The 19,768-nt window shown below is 46.3% G+C and overlaps 1 protein-coding gene across 1 annotated transcript in view; it reads right to left on the reverse strand.

Moving 5' to 3' along the window:
- Positions 1–6,640: 6,640 nt before the first annotated feature.
- LOC117438180 (transcription factor 4-like) overlaps positions 6,641–19,768 on the reverse strand; it is a 78,089-nt gene continuing 64,961 nt past the window's right edge. Inside the window, exons 15-20 of the mRNA XM_034073647.1 lie at positions 17,949–18,146; positions 14,542–14,677; positions 13,697–13,859; positions 9,481–9,710; positions 8,016–8,156; positions 6,641–6,940 (exon numbers count right to left, since the gene is read on the reverse strand). Coding sequence (XP_033929538.1) covers positions 8,020–8,156; positions 9,481–9,710; positions 13,697–13,859; positions 14,542–14,677; positions 17,949–18,146 — 864 coding nt within the window. The 3' untranslated portion in view covers positions 6,641–6,940; positions 8,016–8,019. The remainder of the gene's footprint in view (positions 6,941–8,015; positions 8,157–9,480; positions 9,711–13,696; positions 13,860–14,541; positions 14,678–17,948; positions 18,147–19,768) is intronic.

Genomic DNA, 19,768 nt, shown 5'->3' on the forward strand with positions numbered 1-19,768 from the left:
ATGCATTCCCAACCCATTCCCAACCTCTGGAATCCCAAACCATTCCCAACCATTCCCAACCAAAACTATTCCCAACCCATTCCCAAACCATTCCCAACCTGTTGAGTCCCAACCCATTCCCAACCCATTCCCAACCAAAACCATTCCCAACCTCTGGAACCCCAACCCATTCCCAAACCATTCCTAACCCATTCCCAGCCATTCCCAACCCATTCCCAACCCATTCCCATCCCATTCCCATCCCATTCCCAACCATTCCCTACCAAAACCATTCCCAACCCATTCCCAACCATTCCCACCCCATTCCCAACCTCTGGAATCCCAACCTATTCCCAACCCATTCCCAACCTCTGGAATCCCAACCCATTCCCAACCCATTCCCAACCCATTCCCACCCCATTCCCAACCCATTCCCAACCCATTCCCAACTAAAACCATTCCCAACCCATTCCCAACCCATTCCCAACCATTCCCAACCCATTCCCACCCCATTCCCAACCTCTGGAATGCCGTTGCTTACCAAAAGGGCACATTTATTGCTACGGAACGGGCCTGTACACGACGCCATCGAGGAATTACAACGGGATACAGGGAATGCCGGACCCCATTCCATAACCCCCCCCCCTTTTCCATTGGGATACCCAAAAGGGGATGGATGGGATGAGTTGGCCCTCGGATGCCATGGGGTTTGCGCACGGTTTTCCATGGATTTTCCCATTTTTCCATGGATTTCCATGGGTTTTCCCTTTATTTCCATGGGTTTTCCCATTTTTTTCATGGATTTCCATGGATTTTCCCTTTTTTCCATGTTTTTTCCCATTTTTTTTCATGGTTTTCCATGGATTTCCCAATTTTTCCATGGTTTTCCATGGATTTCCCAATTTTTCCATGGTTTTCCAGGGTTTTTCCCTTTTTTTCATGGTTTTACCCATTTTTCCATTGTTTTCCATGGATTTCCATGGGTTTTCCCTTTTTTTTATGGGTTTTCCCATTTTTTTCATGGTTTTCCATTAATTTCCCAAGTTTTTCATGCTTTTTCCATGGTTTTTCCCATTTTTTCATGGTTTTCCATGGATTTCCCAATTTTTCCAGGTTTTTCCATGGATTTTCCCATTTTTCCATGGTTTCCCAGGGTTTTTCCATGGATTTTCCCATTTTTTTCCATGTTTTTTCCCATTTTTTCATGGTTTTCCATGGTTTTCCCAATTTTTCCATGGTTTTCCATGGGTTTTTTCCCATTTTTTTAATGGTTTTCCATGGTTTTCCCAACTTTTCCATGGTTTTCCATGGGTTTTCCCATTTTTTTCATGGTTTTCCATGGATTTTCCCTTTTTTTCCATGGTTTTTCCCTTTTTTTTCATGGTTTTCCATGGTTTTCCCAATTTTTCCATGTTTTTTCATGGTTTTTCCCATTTTTTCATGGTTTTCCATGGATTTTCCCATTTTTTCCATGGTTTTTCCTATTTTTTTCATGGTTTTCCATGGTTTTTCCATGGATTTTCCCTTTTTTCCATGGTTTTTCCCATTTTTTTCAAGGTTTTCCATGGATTTCCCATTTTCCACATTTTTTTCCATGGATTTTCCCATTTTTTTCATGGTTTTCCATGGATTTCCTAATTTTTCCATAGTTTTTCCTTAGATTTTCCATGATTTTCCCTTTTGTTACATTTTTTTCCCATTTTTTTCATGGTTTTCCATGGATTTCCCAATTTTTCCATGGTTTTTCCATGGGTTTTCCCTTTTTTCCATGGGTTTTCCCATTTTTTCTATGTTTTTCTATGGGTTTTCCCTTTTTTCCATGAGTTTTCCCATTTTTTTCATGGTTTTCCATGGATTTCTCATTTTTCCACATTTTTTCCATTAATTTTCCCATTTTTTGATGGTTTTCCACGGTTTTTCCATGGATTTTCCCATTTTTTCCATGTTTTTTCCCATTTTTTAATGGGTTTCCATGGATTTCCCATTTTTTCCAGGTTTTTTCCATGGTTTTTCCCATTTTTTTCATGGTTTTCCATGGTTTTCCCAATTTTTCCATGGATTTCCCATTTTTTTCCACGGATTTTCCTATTTTTTTATGGTTTTCCATGGATTTCCCTTTTTTACCCACATTTTCCATGGGTTTTCCCTTATTTTTCATGGTTTTCCATGGATTTCCCAATTTTTCCATGTTTTTTCCATGGCTTGTCCCATTTTCCCCATGTTTTCCATGGGTTTTCCATGGATTTCCTTATTTTAACATGGTTTTCCATGGTTTTTCAATGGATTTCCCCATTTTCCATGGTTTTCCATGGATTTCCCATTTTTACCCACATTTTCCATGGGTTTTCCATGGATTTCTCAACTTTTCCCAGGTTTTCCATGGGGTTTCCATGGATTTCCCAACTTTTTCCAGGTTTTCCATGGAATTCCCAATTTTTCCCCAAGTTTTTCATGGATTTCCCCATTTTCTCATGGTTTTCCATGCATTTCCCGATTTTTCCCAGGTTTTCTAAGGAATTTCCATGGATTTCCCTATTTTAACATAGTTTGACATAGGTTTTCCAAGGATTTCTCTATTTTTCCATGGTTTTCCATGGATTCCCTTCTTTTTCCATGGTTTAACATGGGTTTTCCATGGATTACCCTATTTTGCCATGGTTTTCCATGGTTTTCCCTATTTTAACATGGTTTTCCATGGGTTTTCCATGGATTTTCCTATTTTAACATGGTTTTCCATGGATTTCTCTGGTTTTCCATAGTTTTCCATGGGTTTCCAATGGGTTTTTCATGGATTTCCCTATTTCCTCATGGTTTTCCATGGGTTTTCCATGGGTTTTCCATGCTTTTTCAATGGTTTCCCATGGGCTAACATGTTTTCCCAAAGTTTTCCAAAGATTTCCCATAGTTTTCCATGGGTTTCCCATAGATTTCCCAGTTTCCCATCTTTTTCTTCTGCTTTTCCATATTTCTCCATGATTTTCCACAGTTTCACATGGATTTCCCATCATTTTCCATGTTTTCCCATGGATTTCCGTGACGTTCCATAGTTTCCCATGGACTTCCCCCCCTCCAAGTTTCAATTGGATTCCCCACGGTTTTCCATGGTTTTCTCTGATTTTTTCACACTTTTCCATGATTTTCCATATTTTCCCATGAATTTCCGTAGTTTTCAATGGATTTTCCATGATTTTCCATAATTTTCCCTGATTCTCCATGGGTTTTTCATAATTTTCCATGATTTTCCATTATTTTCCATGGATTTTCCATGATTTTCCAAAATTTTCCATGGATTTTCCATAATTTCCATTGATTTTCCATGGATTATCCCTGATTTTCCATGGATTTTCCATAATTTTACATGGATTTTCCATGATTGTCCATAATTTCCCATGGATTTTCCATTATTTTCCATGATTTTCCATAATTTTCCATGATTTTCAATAGATTTTCCATTGATTTTCCATCATTTTCCATAGATTTCCCACGATTTTTCATAATTTTCCATGATTTTCAATGGATTTTCCATAGATTTTCCATAATTTTCCATGGATTTTCCATGCTTTTCCATAATTTCACATTATTTTCCATGGATTTTCCATGATTTTCCATGATTTTCCATAATTTTCCATGATTTTCCATAATCTTCCCTGATTTTCCATAATTTTCCCTGATTTTCCATGGATTTTCCATAATTTCCCATGGATTTACCATGATTTTCCATAATTTTCCATGATTTTCCATAATTTTCCACAGATTTTCCATAATTTTCCATTATTTTCCATGGATTTTCCATGATTTTCCATGGATTTTCCATAATTTCCCATGGATTTACCATGATTTTCCATAATTTTCCATGATTTTCCATATTTTTCCACAGATTTTCCATAATTTTCCACGATTTTCCATGGATTTTCCATGATTTTCCGTAATTTCCCATGATTTTCCATATTTTTCCCTGATTTTCCATATTTCCCCATGATTTTCCATAATTTTCCATGATTTTCAATAGATTTTCCATTGATTTTGCATAATTTTCCATAGATTTTCCATGGATTTTCCATTATTTCCCATGGATTTTCCATTATTTTCCCTAATTTTACGTAATTTGCCATGATTTTCCATGGATTTTCCATGATTTTCTATAATTTTCCCTGATTTTCCATGGATTTTCCATTATTTTCCATGGTTTTCCCATAATTTTCCATGTATTTTCCATGATTTTCCATTATTTCCCTGGATTTTCCATGATTTTCCATTATTTTCCATGGATTTTCCATAATTTTCCATAATTTCCCATGGATTGTCCATGATTTCCCATAATTTCCCATGATTTTCCATGGATTTCATGGCCGCATCCTCCAAACCCCCCCTTCCCCCCCCCCTCCATCCCCAATCCCATGGGAAAATATCCTCTTTCCTTCTTTCTCTTGGGAATAGCAAAATAAAGTGGGAATTTTTCGGGATTCGGGACCGGAAAAAACCTGGAATTCTTTCCCATCGCATTTTTGGGTCCAAAACAGGCGTTTTTGGGCAAAACCAGGATGATTTTGGGATGCTCCAAGCTTCGGGAATGGGGATGCGCAGAGACGGAGCGAAATCCCATAGGAAAAGGATGGGAAAGGAAAGGGAGGGGGGAATAGGGATTATCCGGATGGAATTCCCGATGGAATTCTGCCTTTATTCCCAAGCAATGGTTTCCTATTGGATGGATGCTTGTGCTTCTTGGAATTCCGGGTATCCATAGGGAATCTTTTCCTCTTCCCGTCTTTCCCAAGGCAAATCCCTGTGTAACGAAGGCCGAATTCCAATGGAATTCCCACAATTCCCATTGGAAAAGGTGGATCCTTGGGAATTCCAAGCCTGGGAGCAGCATTCCCAACTTCCCAAGGCACTTCCATGGCATCCCTTGGGATAACAGGGATGGAGAACACAGATGAGCCACTTTTCCCTATGGAATTCCATCGCTTCCACTCTTCCCTGTGGAATTCCATAGCCAACAGTCTTCCTTAAGGATGCTCTTTGGGATGCATCGCCTCCGCTTTTCCCTATGGAATTTCCATCGCTTCCACTCTTCCCTATGGAATTCCCATCACTTCCACTCTTCCCTATGGAATTCCATCGCCAACACTCTTCCTTAAGGATGCTCTTCGGAATGCGTTGCCTCCACTTTTCCCTATGGAATTCCATCACTTCCACTTTTCCTTATGGAATTCCATCGCCTCCGCTTTTCCCTATGGAATTCCCATTGTTTCCACTTTTCCCTATGGAATTCCATCACTTCCGCTTTTCCCTATGGAATTCCATCCATTGGGATGCATCAATCCCATCGCTCCGTCATTCCCAACACATGGATCTCCATCCATCCCATTCCCACCTCCTCTCGCCTCATCCCGAGCCTATTCCCAATGGGAATCTCCATCCTTGGGATGCGCTTGCGGATGGGGGGGGGCTCCTCCTCCCTTTCCCATGGGATTCCAGCGGCATTCCCATTGTTTTCCAATGGGCTTCCGAAAGGAAAACCTATACCCCCCCCCACCCTATCCCAATCCCATTCCCGATCCCATTCCCGATCCCAGCTCCAATGGGAAAGCACAGAAACACCAAGAATCTACATGGGATCGCATCCCGTTTCCACACACAACAAGGAATAATCCCGAGTGTCCGGCCATTCCCATGGCATTCCAGGCTTCGGGAATGTCGTGATCCCCCCCCTTTTCCTGCTGTTATTCCCAATGGATCTGCTTGCAGTTGCTTCCATAGGGGGGTATGGGGAGGGGGTTATCCCATATGGAATGCCGGCCCTTTCCCGATGCCAAGTGCAAGGAATGCTGTCGGATCCGGCTAAGGCTTGATGGGAGAGGAGGAGGAGGAGGCAAGAATCCACTTCCAGCAGCAGGGAATCCATGGAATTCCGCCGGGAATTCCCGATCCCATCCCAATGGGAATCCCAATGGGAATCCCGCTCGGGATGGGACCATTGGAAGGCACAGTGGTTCAGTTCACGCTCGGAGCCGTCAATCCCATGGGATCCATTCCCGAAAGGACGAAGGGATACAAAGGAACATGGATCCAACCCCATCCCAATCCCGTTTTTCCCGACTCTATCCCGAAAAAAACATGGAAATCCGGAAGAATTCCCTTCGATCCATGGGGAAGGAGCAACATTCCCGTTGGCTTTATCCCAAAGGGCCGGGAAAAGTGGGAATGCCGCCGTTATTCCCGTCGATCGGCATTCCCAACCCACCCCCCCCCCCTTTTCCCAATATGATTCCCGGAATTCCCGTTATTTACAGTCTCATATAGCTTTATATATATATATATATATGTATTTGTCATAGGTCTATAAGATCCATCTGGAATTCCTCCTCTATCCTAAGGGAATGGCTACGAGGATCCATCGCTTCCCGTCGGTCAATGCTGGTTTCCGGGCGAAGAGCTGGGAATGGGGTAGGGAACGGAGGCGGAATTCCCTCGGGAACAACGGGAATGGGGAATGGGAATGGGACGATCCCTTGATCCGAAGTACACTTGGTCATTATTGCAAGATTCCAATGGTTTTCCAACCCTTTTCCCCACCCCCACCCCTATTCCCATTCGGTATTCCATGGATTTTCCTCCCCCTTTCCCATCCCAAATGGATCCAACCGGATCCATCCCCCCCCCCAACCGGGATTTAGGCACAAAGAAGAGAGCTGCAATTGTCCCACAGTGTGGAATTCCAAGGAGCCGTCGGAATTCCAAGCCATTGGAATCCTTACACACCGCGGTCCCATAGGCAAGGCGTCGGCATTCCGGCCGTCGGGAATGCTGGGCGGAAGCGTGCGTCTGGGCTGCTCGGACCACTCAGACTTGTCTCAGGTTACCATAGGGAAAAGGGGAGGAAAAGTGGGAATAATGGGATTTGGGATCGGGATACAGCTCTTAAGGAAGTGGGTTCTTGCGTCAATGGGGCAACGTGGACCTGGGGGGAGAAGGGGATGGGAATGGGTTAGGAATGTGGGATTCATCCCAATCCATGGTAATGGGGGTCTGGAAGTCCGATTGGATCCATCAGGATGGGAGGGATGGGGGAGGTCCAGAGGGGTATGGAATGGGATGGGGAGGAGATGGAAGGATGGATGGATGGATGGATTCATGGACCATGGATGGATGATGGATGATGGATGGACACATGGATGATGGATGGATGATGGATGGATACTGGACCATAATGGATGGATGGATACTGGATGACAATGGATGGATGGATAGATGATGGATGGATGCATGGACCATGGATGGATGATGGATGCAAGGATGGATGATGGATGCATGGACCATGGATGGATGATGGACGGATGCATGGATGGATGGTGGATGGATGATGAATGGATGGATGGATGATGGATGGATGGATGGACCATGGATGGATGATGGATGGATGGTGGATGATGGATGGATGGATGATGGGTAGATGATGGATACATGGATGGATGGATACATGGATGATGGATGCATGGATGGACGCATGGATGATGGATGGATGGACCATGAATGGATGATGGATGGATGATGGATGCATAGATGATGGATGGATGACGGATGGCCACACAGATGGATGCACGGATGGATGATGAATGGATGCATGGATGATGGATACATGGATGGATGGATGATGGATGATGGATGGATACTGGACGACAATGGATGGATGCATGGATGGATAATGGATGGATGGATGCATGGACCATGGATGGATGATGGATGGATGCATGGATGCATGGATGGATGATGGATACATGGATGCATGGATGGATGCATGGATGGATGCATGGATGATGGATGGATGTATGGACCATGGATGGATGATGGATGGATGATGGATGCATGAATGAATGGATGGATGATGGATGGATGCATGGACCATGAATGGATGATGGATGGACACGTGGATGATGGATGGATGATGGATACATGGTTGATGGATGCATAGATGGATGCATGGACACATGGATGTCCCCACACATGGATGATGTGTCCCCATCCCAATCACTTACCTTTTTACATCTGTCCCATGTGATTGGCTGCATCCCCCATGCCAGGATGGGGCCCGGCCAGGGAGAGCGGAGGGGGATCCGAGGAGACCTTCTCCTCTTCCCGTCTCTTGAGGCAGGCGGCCTTGGGGTTCAGGTTCCTCTCTGGGGGTGCAGGGAGAAGGGGGTTAATGGTGTCCATATGGGGGGTGATCCGTAGGGAATGGGGTGGAGGGAGAAGGGGGTTAATGGTGTCCCTATGGGGGGTGATCCGTAGGGAATGGGGTGTAGGGAGAAGGGGGTCAATGGTGTCCATATAGGGGGGGGATCTGTAGGGAATGGGGTGGAGGGGGGGTAGGGATGAGGGATGAGGGATGGATGAGGGATGGATGGAGACTTGATGATAATGGATGGATGATGGATACTGGACCATAATGGATGGATGGATACTGGATGGCAATGGATGGATGGATGGATGGATGGATGGATGGATGATGGATATTGGACCATAAAGGATGGATGGATGATGGATACTGGACCATAATGAATAGGTGGATGGCTACTGGATGCCAATGGATATATTGATGGATGGATGATGAATGACGATGGATGGATGGATACTGGATGACAATGGATGGATGATGGATACTGGACCATAATGGATAGGTGGATGGCTACTGGATGCCAATGGATGGATGGATACTAGATGACAATGGATGGATGGATGGATACTGGACCATAATGGATGGATGGATGATGGATACTGGATGAAAATGGATGGATGGATGGATGATGGATGACAATGGATGGATGATGGATACTGAACCATAATGGATGGATTGATACTGGATGATAATGGATGGATAGATACTGGATTACAATGGATGGATGATGGGTACTGGACCATAAGGGATGGATGGATACTGGATGACAATGGATGGATGGATACGGGATGATGATGGATGGATGGATGGATGATGGATGACAATGGTTGGATGGATGGATACTGGATGACAATGGATGGATGGATGGATACTGGATGACAATGTATGGATGGATACTGGATGACAATGGATGCATGGATGGATCCTGGATGGTGATGGATGGATGGATGATGGATGAGAATGGATGGATGCATGGATGGATGGATGGATAATGGATGCCAATGGATGGATGATGGATACTGGACCATAATGGATAGGTGGATGGCTATTGGATGCCAATGAATGGATGGATGGATGGATACTGGAGGACAATCGATGGATGGATACTGGACCATAATGGATGGATGGATACTGGATGCCAATGGATGGATGATGGATACTGGACCGTTATGGATGGGTTGATAATGGATGCCAGTGGATGTATGGATGGATACTGGACCATAACGGATGGATGGATAATGGATGATGATGGATGCATGGATGGATGCCAATGAACAGACGGACACTGGACGACCCCCACCCCCCCCCCCCACCCCACAACTGACCCCTCACTTGCTGCTCCAGGCTGAGGATGACGGCCACGGCCTGGTGCAGGATGAGCAGCTTGGTCTGGGGCTTGTCGCTCTTGAGGTGCAGCTGCACCATCCGGCCCAGCTCCTTGAAGGCCTCGTTGATGTCGCGCACGCGCAGCCGCTCGCGGGCGTTGTTGGCCATGCGCCGCTCCTTCTCCCGCTCCGCCTTCTGCTCCGGGGTCAGGTCCTCGTCGTCATTGGTGCTAATGGGGAAGGGGGACAAGGAGAGTCCAATGGGGGCCAATGGGGTGAGGGCATTGGGGATGTTATGGGGCGTTCATGGGGTGAGGAAGCCATTGGGAATGGAGCATCTTCAATGGGCATCGTCCATTGACTCCATTCTAGGGTGTCCAAAGGGCAAGGAACCCATTGGGAATGGGGCATCTTCAATGGGCATCGTCCATTGACTTCATTCTATTGACTCTATAGGGCAAAGAACTCATTGGGAATGGGGCATCTTCAATGGGCATCTCCCATTGAGGATGTTCTATTGACTCCATAGGGCAAGGAACCCATTGGGAATGGAGCATCTTCAATGGGCATCATCCATTGAGGACTTTCTATACACTCCATGGAGCAAGGAATCCATTGGGAATGGAGCACCTCCCATTGACTCCATTCTACTGACTCCATAGGGAAAGGAACCCATTGGGAATGGAGCATCTTCAATGGGCATCATCCATTGAGGATGTTCTACTGCCTCCATGGAGCAAGCTCCTTCTCGCGCTCGGCCTTCTGCTCCGGGGTCAGGTCCTCGTCGTCGTTGGTGCTAATGGGGAAGGGGGGGAAAGGGAGAGTCCAATGGGGGCCAATGGGGTGAGGGCATTGGGGAGGTTATGGGGTGTACATGGGGTGAGAAACTCGTTGGGAATGGGGAATCTTCAATGGGCATCATCCATTGACTCCATTCTACTGCCTCCATGAAGGAAGGAACCCATTGAGAATGGGGCATCTTCAATGGGTATCATCCATTGACTTCATTCTATTGACTCCATAGAGAAAGGAACCCATTGGGAATGGAGCATCTTCAATGGGCATCTCCCATTGAGGATGTTCTATTGACTATATAGGGCAAGGGACTCATTGGGATGGAGCATCTTCAATGGGCATCACCCATTGACTCCATTCTACTGCCTCCATGGAGCAAGGAACTCATTGGGAATGGGGAATCTTCAATGGGCATCTCTCATTGAGGATGTTCTATTGAGTATATAGGGGAAGGGAGTCATTGGGATGGAGCATCTTCAATGGGCATCATCCATTGAGGATGTTCTATTGACTCCATGGAGAAAGGAACCCATTGGGAATGGGGAATCTCCCATTGACTCTGTTCTACTGACTCCATAGAGAAAGGAACCCATTGGGAATGGGGCATCTTCAATGGGCATCATCCATTGAGGATGTTCTATTGACTCCATAGGGCAAGGAACCCATTGGGAATGGAGCATCTTCAATGGGTATCATCCATTGACTTCATTCTATTGACTCCATGGAGCAAGGAACCCATTGGGAATGGAGCATCTCCAATGGACATCATCCATTGAGGACGTTCTACTGACTCCATGGAGCAAGCTCCTTCTCCCGCTCCGCCTTCTGCTCCGGGGTCAGGTCCTCGTCGTCGTTGGTGCTAATGGGGAAGGGGGACAAGGAGAGTCCAATGGGGGCCAATGGGGTGAGGGCAATGGGGATGCTCTGTTCAGTATATAGGGAAAGACCCATTGGGAATGGGGCATCTTCAATGGACATCACCCATTGACTCCATTCTGCTGGCTCCATAGGGCAAGGAATCCATTAGGAATGGGGCATCTCCCATTGACTCCATTCTACTGCCTTAATGGAGTAAGGAACCCATTGGGAATGGGGAATATCCAATGGACATCATCCATTGAGGACGTTCTACTGACTCCATGGAGCAAGCTCCTTCTCACGCTCGGCCTTCTGCTCAGGGGTCAGGTCCTCGTCGTCGTTGGTGCTAATGGGGAAGGGGGACAGGGAGAGTCCAATGGGGGCCAATGGGGTGAGGGCATTGGGGATATTCTATTGAGTATATAGGGAAAGACCCATTGGGAATGGGGCATCTTCAATGGACATCACCCATTGACTTCAATCTATTGACTCTATAGGGCAAGGAACCCATTGGGAATGGGGAATCTTCAATGGACATCGTCCATTGACTCCATTCTACTGCCTTCATAGAGCAGGGAATCCATTGGGAATGGAGCATCCCAAATGGGCATCATCCATTGAGGACGTTCTATTGACTCGATAGGGCAAGGAACCCATTGGGAATGGAGCATCTTCAATGGGCATCATCCATTGACTTCATTCTATTGACTCCATAGAGAAAGGAACCCATTGGGAATGGAGCATCTTCAATGGGCATCTCCCATTGAGGATGTTCTACTGACTCCATAGGGCAAGGAACGCATTGGGAATGGAGCATCTCCCATTGACTCTGTTCTACTGACTCCATAGAGAAAGGAACCCATTGGGAATGGGGCATCTTCAATGGGCATCATCTACTGAGGATGTTCTACTGACTTCATAGGGCAAGGAACTCGTTGGGAATGGAGCATCTTCAATGGGCATCACCCATTGACTCCATTCTACTGCCTTAATGGAGTAAGGAACCCATTGGGAATGGGGCATCTTCAATGGGTATCATCCATTGACTTTGTTCTATTGACTCCATGAAGGAAGGAACCCATTGGGAATGGAGGACCTCCTATTGACTCTATTCTACTGACTCCATAGGGAAAGGAACCCATTGGGAATGGAGCATCTCCAATGGGCATCATCCATTGAGGATGTTCTACTGACTCCATGGAGCAAGCTCCTTCTCGCGCTCGGCCTTCTGCTCGGGGGTCAGGTCCTCGTCGTCCTGGGTGCTAACGGGGGGGGGGAAAGGAGAGTCCAATGGGGGACGGGAGGGGGGCAATGGGGTGAGGGCATTGAGGAGGTTATGGGGCGTTCATGGGGTGAGGAAGCCATTGGGAATGGAGCATCTTCAATGGGCATCGTCCATTGACTCCATTCTAGGGTGTCCATAGAGAAAGGAACCCATTGGGAATGGGGCATCTTCAATGGGCATCGTCCATTGACTTCATTCTATTGACTCCATAGGGCAAGGGATCCACTGGGAATGGGGCATCTTCAATGGACATCATCCATTGAGGATGTTCTATTGACTCCATAGGGCAAGGAACCCATTGGGAATGGAGCATCTCCCATTGAGGACATTCTACTGACTCCATAGAGAAAGGAATCCATTGGGAATGGAGCATCTTCAATGGGCATCATCCATTGACGATGTTCTATTGACTACATAGGGCAAGGGATTCGTTGGGAATGGGGCATCTTCAATGGGCATCACCCATTGAGGATGTTCTATTGAGTATATAGGGCAAGGGAGTCGTTGGGAATGGGGAATCTTCAATGGACATCGTCCATTGACTTCATTCTACTGCATCCATGGAGAACAGAACCCATTGGGAATGGAGCATCTTCAATGGGCATCATCCATTGACTCCATTCTACTGACTCCATAGAGAAAGGAACCCATTGGGAATGGGGCATCTCCAATGGGCATCATCCATTGAGGGTGTACTATAGACTCCATGGAGCAAGGAACCCATTGGGAATGGAGCATCTCCCATTGACTCTGTTCTACTGACTCCATAGGGCAAGGAACCCATTGGGAATGGGGCATCTTCAATGGGCATCACCCATTGACTCCATTCTACTGCCTCCATGGAGCAAGGAATCCATTGGGAATGGGTCATCTCCCATTGACTCCATTCTACTGCCTCCATGGAGCAAGGAATCCATTGGGAATGGGGCATCTCCCATTGACTCCATTCTACTGCCTCCATGGAGCAAGGAATCCATTGGGAATGGGGCATCTCCCATTGACTCCATTCTACTCCAAGCAGGAATGGGGGCATCCATTCCCCATTCATCCCATTCCCACATCCTCACCATGAGGAATCCCATCCCAATATCCCATCTCCACGTTCCCATTGGCACAGCAAAGCCATTCCCATTATCCCACAGATCCAATCGGAGCATCCCTAAGGAGCATCCGGGTTATTCCCAAGCATTCCCGGATGGAATTCCCTTCCCAAGGAGGTCACTTCATGGAAATCCACTCCTGGAATTGAATGAAGCGACATTAGGGCCATCCCGTTACCTAGATCTTGACCTAGTAATGGATTTGAGCTCCTTCTTGTCCTCCTCCAGCTTCTTGTCTTCCAGAGCTTTGGAATCTTGGATGTTCTCATCGCCTTCCTCATCGGATTTCAGCTCCGAGCTTCCCGACGAGACGCTTTGGCCTTGGAGAGCGCTGGGAATTCCTGGTGGGAAAGGGATGGGAATGGGATTAAGGGTGGGATGGTCAATGGAAGGGATATTCCATGGATGGGATGCTCCATGGATGGGATGCTCTAAAGTGGGATGCTCAAAGGATGGGATGCTCCAAAGTGGGATGCTCCATGGATGGGATGCTCCTAAGTGGGATACTCAAAGGACGGGATATTCCATGGATGGGATGCTCTAAAGTGGGATACTCAAAAGATGGGATGCTCCAAAGTGGGATGCTCAAAGGATGGGATATTCCATGGATGGGATGCTCAAAGGATGGGATGCTCTAAAGTGGGATGCTCAAAGGATGGGATGCTCCAAAGTGGGATGCTCCATGGATGGGATGCTCTAAAGTGGGATGCTCAAAGGATGGGATATTCCATGGATGGGATGCTCTAAAGTGGGATGCTCAAAGGATGGGATGCTCTAAAGTGGGATGATCCATAGATGGGATATTCCATGGATGGGATGCTCAAAGGATGGGATGCTCTAAAGTGGGATGCTCCATGGATGGGATGCTCCTAAGTGGTGTGCTCAAAGGATGGGATGCTCTAAAGTGGGATGTGTGTTGCCATTCCCAACCGCTCCATTCACACCATTCCCAATCCCATCCCTCCATCCCATTCCCAGCCCTTTCCCAAGCCCTTATCCCATGGGAATCTGGATCCCACTCACCCCGATAGGGATCCTGGGGGGGATTCAATTCCGGAGACGTGGAAGATTGGACGGGAAGTTGGGGAACAGGGACCTGGTTGGGGACCAGCGAATGGCTCCCTCGGATTCCGACGCCCTCTTCCCGATGGGATCCGACCTGCAAGGAATGGGAAAACTGGAATTAGGTTGGGAATGGGAATGGGAATGGGAATGGGATGCTCAATAAGGTGAGAATGGCTGGAGTTACATGGTAACGGAGGAGCCTTGGGAATCACATTGGTTCCAAGCAAATCCAATGGGAATTGCACATTGGAATAGCACTGGGATTGGGAAGGCGATGGGATGCACTTATGGATACAGCCATTGGAGTAGGGATGCTCCCATTTATGGATACATGGAGCAGGGATGCTCCCATCTATGGATACATGCAGTAGGGATGCTCCCATCTATGGATACAGGGAGTAGGGATGCTCCCATCTATGGATACATGGATTAGGGATGCTCCCATCTATGGATACATGGAGCAGGGATGCTCCCATCTATGGATACATGGAGTAGGGATGCTCCCATCTATGGATACATGAAGCAGGGATGCTCTCTATGGATACAGGGAGTAGGGATGCTCTCATCTATGGATACAGGGAGTAGGGATGCTCCCATCTATGGATACATGGATTAGGGATGCTCCCATCTATGGATACATGGAGTAGGGATGCTCCCATCTATGGATACAGGGAGTAGGGATGCTCCCATCTATGGATACAGGTCTATGGATACAGGGAATAGGGATGCTCCCATCTATGGATACATGGAGCAGGGATGCTCCCATCTATGGATACATGGAGTGGGGATGCTCCCATCTATGGATACATGGAGTAGGGATGCTCCCATCTATGGATACATGGAGCAGGGATGCTCCCATCTATGGATACATGGAGTAGGGATGCTCCCATTTATGGATACATGGAGTAGGGATGCTCCCATCTATGGATACATGGAGCAGGGATGCTCCCATCTATGGATACATGGAGCAGGGATGCTCCTATCTATGGATACATGGATCCATTGGTCCATTGCCTTTTCCCGTTGGGATCTGCATGGGGTTTGGGCTGGGATATGGGAGCAGGGAATGAGGTGGGGAATAGGGGTTGGGAATACAAGTAGGGAATAGAGGTAGGGAATACTGGCTGGGAGTGTAAGCAGGGAATGTAAGTAGGGAATAGAAGCAGGGAATGAAGAGGGAATAGAGAGGGAATGAAGAGGGAATAAATAGGGAATAGAGAGGGAATAAACAGGGAATGAAGAGGGAATAGAGACAGAATAGAGAGGGAATAAATAGGGAATACATAGGGAATATAGATGGAATAAACAGGGAATAAAGAGGGAATACAGAAGGAATAGTGAGGGAATAAATAGGGAATAGAGAGGGGATAAACTGGGAATAGAGACAGAATGAACAGGGAATACACAGGGAATAGAGACAAAATAAACATGGAATGAAGTGGGAATAGAGAAGGAATAGAGAGGGAATAAATAGGGAATACAGAGGGAAAGAAGAGGGAGTCAACAGGGAATGAAGAGGGAATACATAGGGAATAGAGAAGGAATACATAGGGAATAAATAGGGAATATATAGGGAATAGAGAGGGAATAAACAGGGAATGAAGAGGAAATAGAGAAGGAATAGAGAGGGAATAAATAGGGAATACAGAGGGAATACAGAGGGAATGAAGAGGGAATAGAGAGGGAATACAGAGGGAAAGAAGAGGGAATGAACAGGGAATGAAGAGGCAATAAATAGGGAATACATAGGGAATAGATAGGGAATAAACATGGAATAGAAAGGGAATAGAGAGGGAATACATAGGGAATAAAGGGGGAATAAACAGGGAATACAGAGGGAATGAAGAGGGAATACAGAGGGAATAGAGAAGGAATACATAGGGAATACTGAGGGAATAGAGAGGGAATAAACAGGTAATAGAGAGGGAATAGAGATGGAATAAATAGGGAATACATAGGGAATGAAGAGGGAATAGAGAGGGAATAAACAGGGAATAGAGACAGAATAAACAGGGAATAAAGAGGGAATACACAGTGATTACAGAGGGAACAAAGAGGGAATAAACAGGGAATGAAGAGGGAATACATAGGGAATAGAGAGGGAATAAACAGGGAATGCAGAGGGAATAAACAGGGAACAAAGCAGGAACGCAAACAGGGATCACACACAGGGAACGCATCCGGAACACATCCGGATTCCAGGCATGATCCGTCCCATCCCCCCCTTATTCCCTATTGGATCCAGGCTTTTCCGGCCTCGTATCCGGCAGCTGGAGCCCTGCTGCATCCATTAACATTCCCATATGGAAAACATCAGGATCCGCCTCCTCCCCCCCCTCCCGTTCCCACTTCCTTTGTTCTCCGCCTTCGCCCACCCCAATCCGGTGTTTTCCCAATGGGATTCCCAAATCCCGGCTCTTTCCATGCCCCATTCCCATTCCCGTCCTATTGCGGAGCTGCAGCATCATCCGGATCCCAGTTTTCCTTCCAATCCCTATGTGATCCCATCGCTTCCAGGTCTCTTTCCAATCCCTATGTGATCCCATCAATCCATGTCCATACTGGGAGCATCCCTAAGGAATGGGATGCAGAAGATCCCTCCTTCCCTATGGATCCCATCAATTGGACTTCCATTGGGATGCCCGATCCCATTGGGAATGCTCCGACACCCTCCGTTATCCAGAGGGATCAAGCTTCTCCATGGCTCCATGTCCATCCATTGGGATGGATCCAGCTCCTGGACCATGTCCTTGTGTCCTATCCCATATCCTGGTTCCTATCCCTATCCTGGGATGCTCCATGGGTACCACCTCCAACCGCATCCATTGGGATGCTCCATGGTACCACCTCCATCCGCATCCATTGGGATGCTCCATGGGTACCATCCCCATCCATTGGGATGATCCATGGGTACCACCTCCATCTGCATCCATTGGGATGCTCCATGGGTACCACCTCCATCCGCATCCATTGGGATGCTCCATGGGTACCACCTCCATCCCCATCCATTGGGATGCTCCATGGGTACCACCTCCATCCCCATCCATTGGGATGCTCCATGGGTACCACCTCCATCCGCATCCATTGGGATGCTCCATGGGTACCACCTCCATCCCTATCCCAGGATGCTCCATGGGTATCACCTCCATCCGCATCCATTGGGATGCTCCATGGGTACCACCTCCATCCGCATCCATGTTCCTTCTCCAGGAGCATATTCCCAAAACCTGGAGCATCCCATTCCCACATCCCTTTATCCATCTCCCATTCCCAACCCCATTCCCAATGGATCCCATCAACCCCATCCCACCCATCTCCCATCATGGAATGTTATCCATGCATCCCCCTTTATCCCATCATCTCACCATCAACGAGTGCCTATTGGCCGCGAGGATCCCGGATCCGTATCCCGAAGCCAATCCCGGCATGGATCCGTTGGGAGCGGCTCCTATCAAGCCGTGCATGTCGCTATGGGGCAGGGATGGGGCCGGCCCCACAGCGTGATTCCTTAGGACGTGGATGGCATCATCCAACCTTTCCAAGCGGTCCTCGATCCGGCTTTGCTGCTTGGGAATAGGGGGAAAAGTGGGATGAGCATCACTTCCATGCGGGAATCGTATCCCAATGGGGGGGGGGGGTTATCCCTATATTCCCATGCTTTATATTGGGATATTGGGATGGGAATTCTGGATATAGGGAAAAGGTGATCCCGGTGAATTGATTTCCATGGGTTCAAGGATTCCTTGGGAATATGGGAATTCCATTGGAAAAGCTGCTCCCAACCCCCTCCCATTGAAGTAAATGGGGATGGAAGAGAAAATCCTATTGGAATTCCGTAGGGAATAACCCCCCCCCCCCAAAGGCAAAGCCACTTCCGGCATTCCCATAGGATCCAAGTGGGAATGGTTGTCGTCAATGGAGCAGTGCTGGGATGGATGGGAGATGCTCATGCCTATTGATGCCTATTAATAGGGATGAATCCCTATTAATTATTAGGGATGAATCCCTATTAATCCCTATTAATCCCTATTAATTATTAGGGATGAATCCCTATTAATCCCTATTAAACCCTATTAATTATTAGGGATGAATCCCTATTAAATATTAGGGATAAATCCCTATTAATCCCTATTATTAGAGATGAATCCCTATTAATCCCTATTAATTAGTAGGGATGAATCCCTATTAAGTATTAGGGATGAATCCCTATTAACCCCTATTAACAGGGATGAATCCCTATTAATCCCTATTAATTATTAGGGATGAATCCCTATTAATCCCTATTAATTAGTAGGGATGAATCCCTATTAATCCCTATTAAGAGGAATGAATCCCTATTAATTATTAGGGATAAATCCCTATTAATCCCTATTAATTCTTAGGGATTAATCCCTATTAATACCTATTAATAGGGATGAATCCGGATTAATCCCAATTAGTTATTAGGGATGAACCCTTCTAAATCCCTATTAATTATTAGGGATGAATCCCTATTAATCCCTATTAATTCTTAGGGATTAATCCCTATTAATTCCTATCAATAGGGATGAATCTCTATTAATCCCTATTAATTATTATGGATGAATCCCTATTAATCCCTATTAATTCTTAGGGATTAATCCCTATTAATTCCTATCAATAGGGATGAATCTCTATTAATCCCTATTAATTATTATGGATGAATCCCTATTAATCCCTATTAATAGGGATGAATCCCTATTAATCCCTATTAATTATTAGGGATAAATCCCTATTAATCCCTATTAATTATTAGGGATGAATCCCTATTAACCCCTATTAATTATTAGGGATGAATCCCTATTAATCCCTATTAACAGGGATGAATCCCTATTAAGTATTAGGGATGAATCCTTATTAATCCCTATTAATAGGGATGAATCTCTATTAATCCCTATTAATTATTCCAAGCTTAAGGAATCCCCCTCCCCCATTGCCCCATGGGGATGGCATTCCTTAAGGAAAATGGGAATTGGGATGGATCCTTAAGGAATGGGCTCATAGAGATCCTCTTTCCCATTCCATAGGGTACAGATCCCAAGGATCATTCCATAAGGAATGTTGAGCATTGGGAATTATCCGTGCTTCCAGAAGATCCAGGAATTCCATATGGGATCGAGAAGCAATGGAGAAGAGCATAAGAGGGGCTATGGAATCCATGGACCAT

This window comes from Melopsittacus undulatus (genome assembly GCF_012275295.1).
Source record: "Melopsittacus undulatus isolate bMelUnd1 chromosome W unlocalized genomic scaffold, bMelUnd1.mat.Z SUPER_W_unloc_1, whole genome shotgun sequence".
Lineage (NCBI taxonomy): Eukaryota > Metazoa > Chordata > Aves > Psittaciformes > Psittaculidae > Melopsittacus > Melopsittacus undulatus.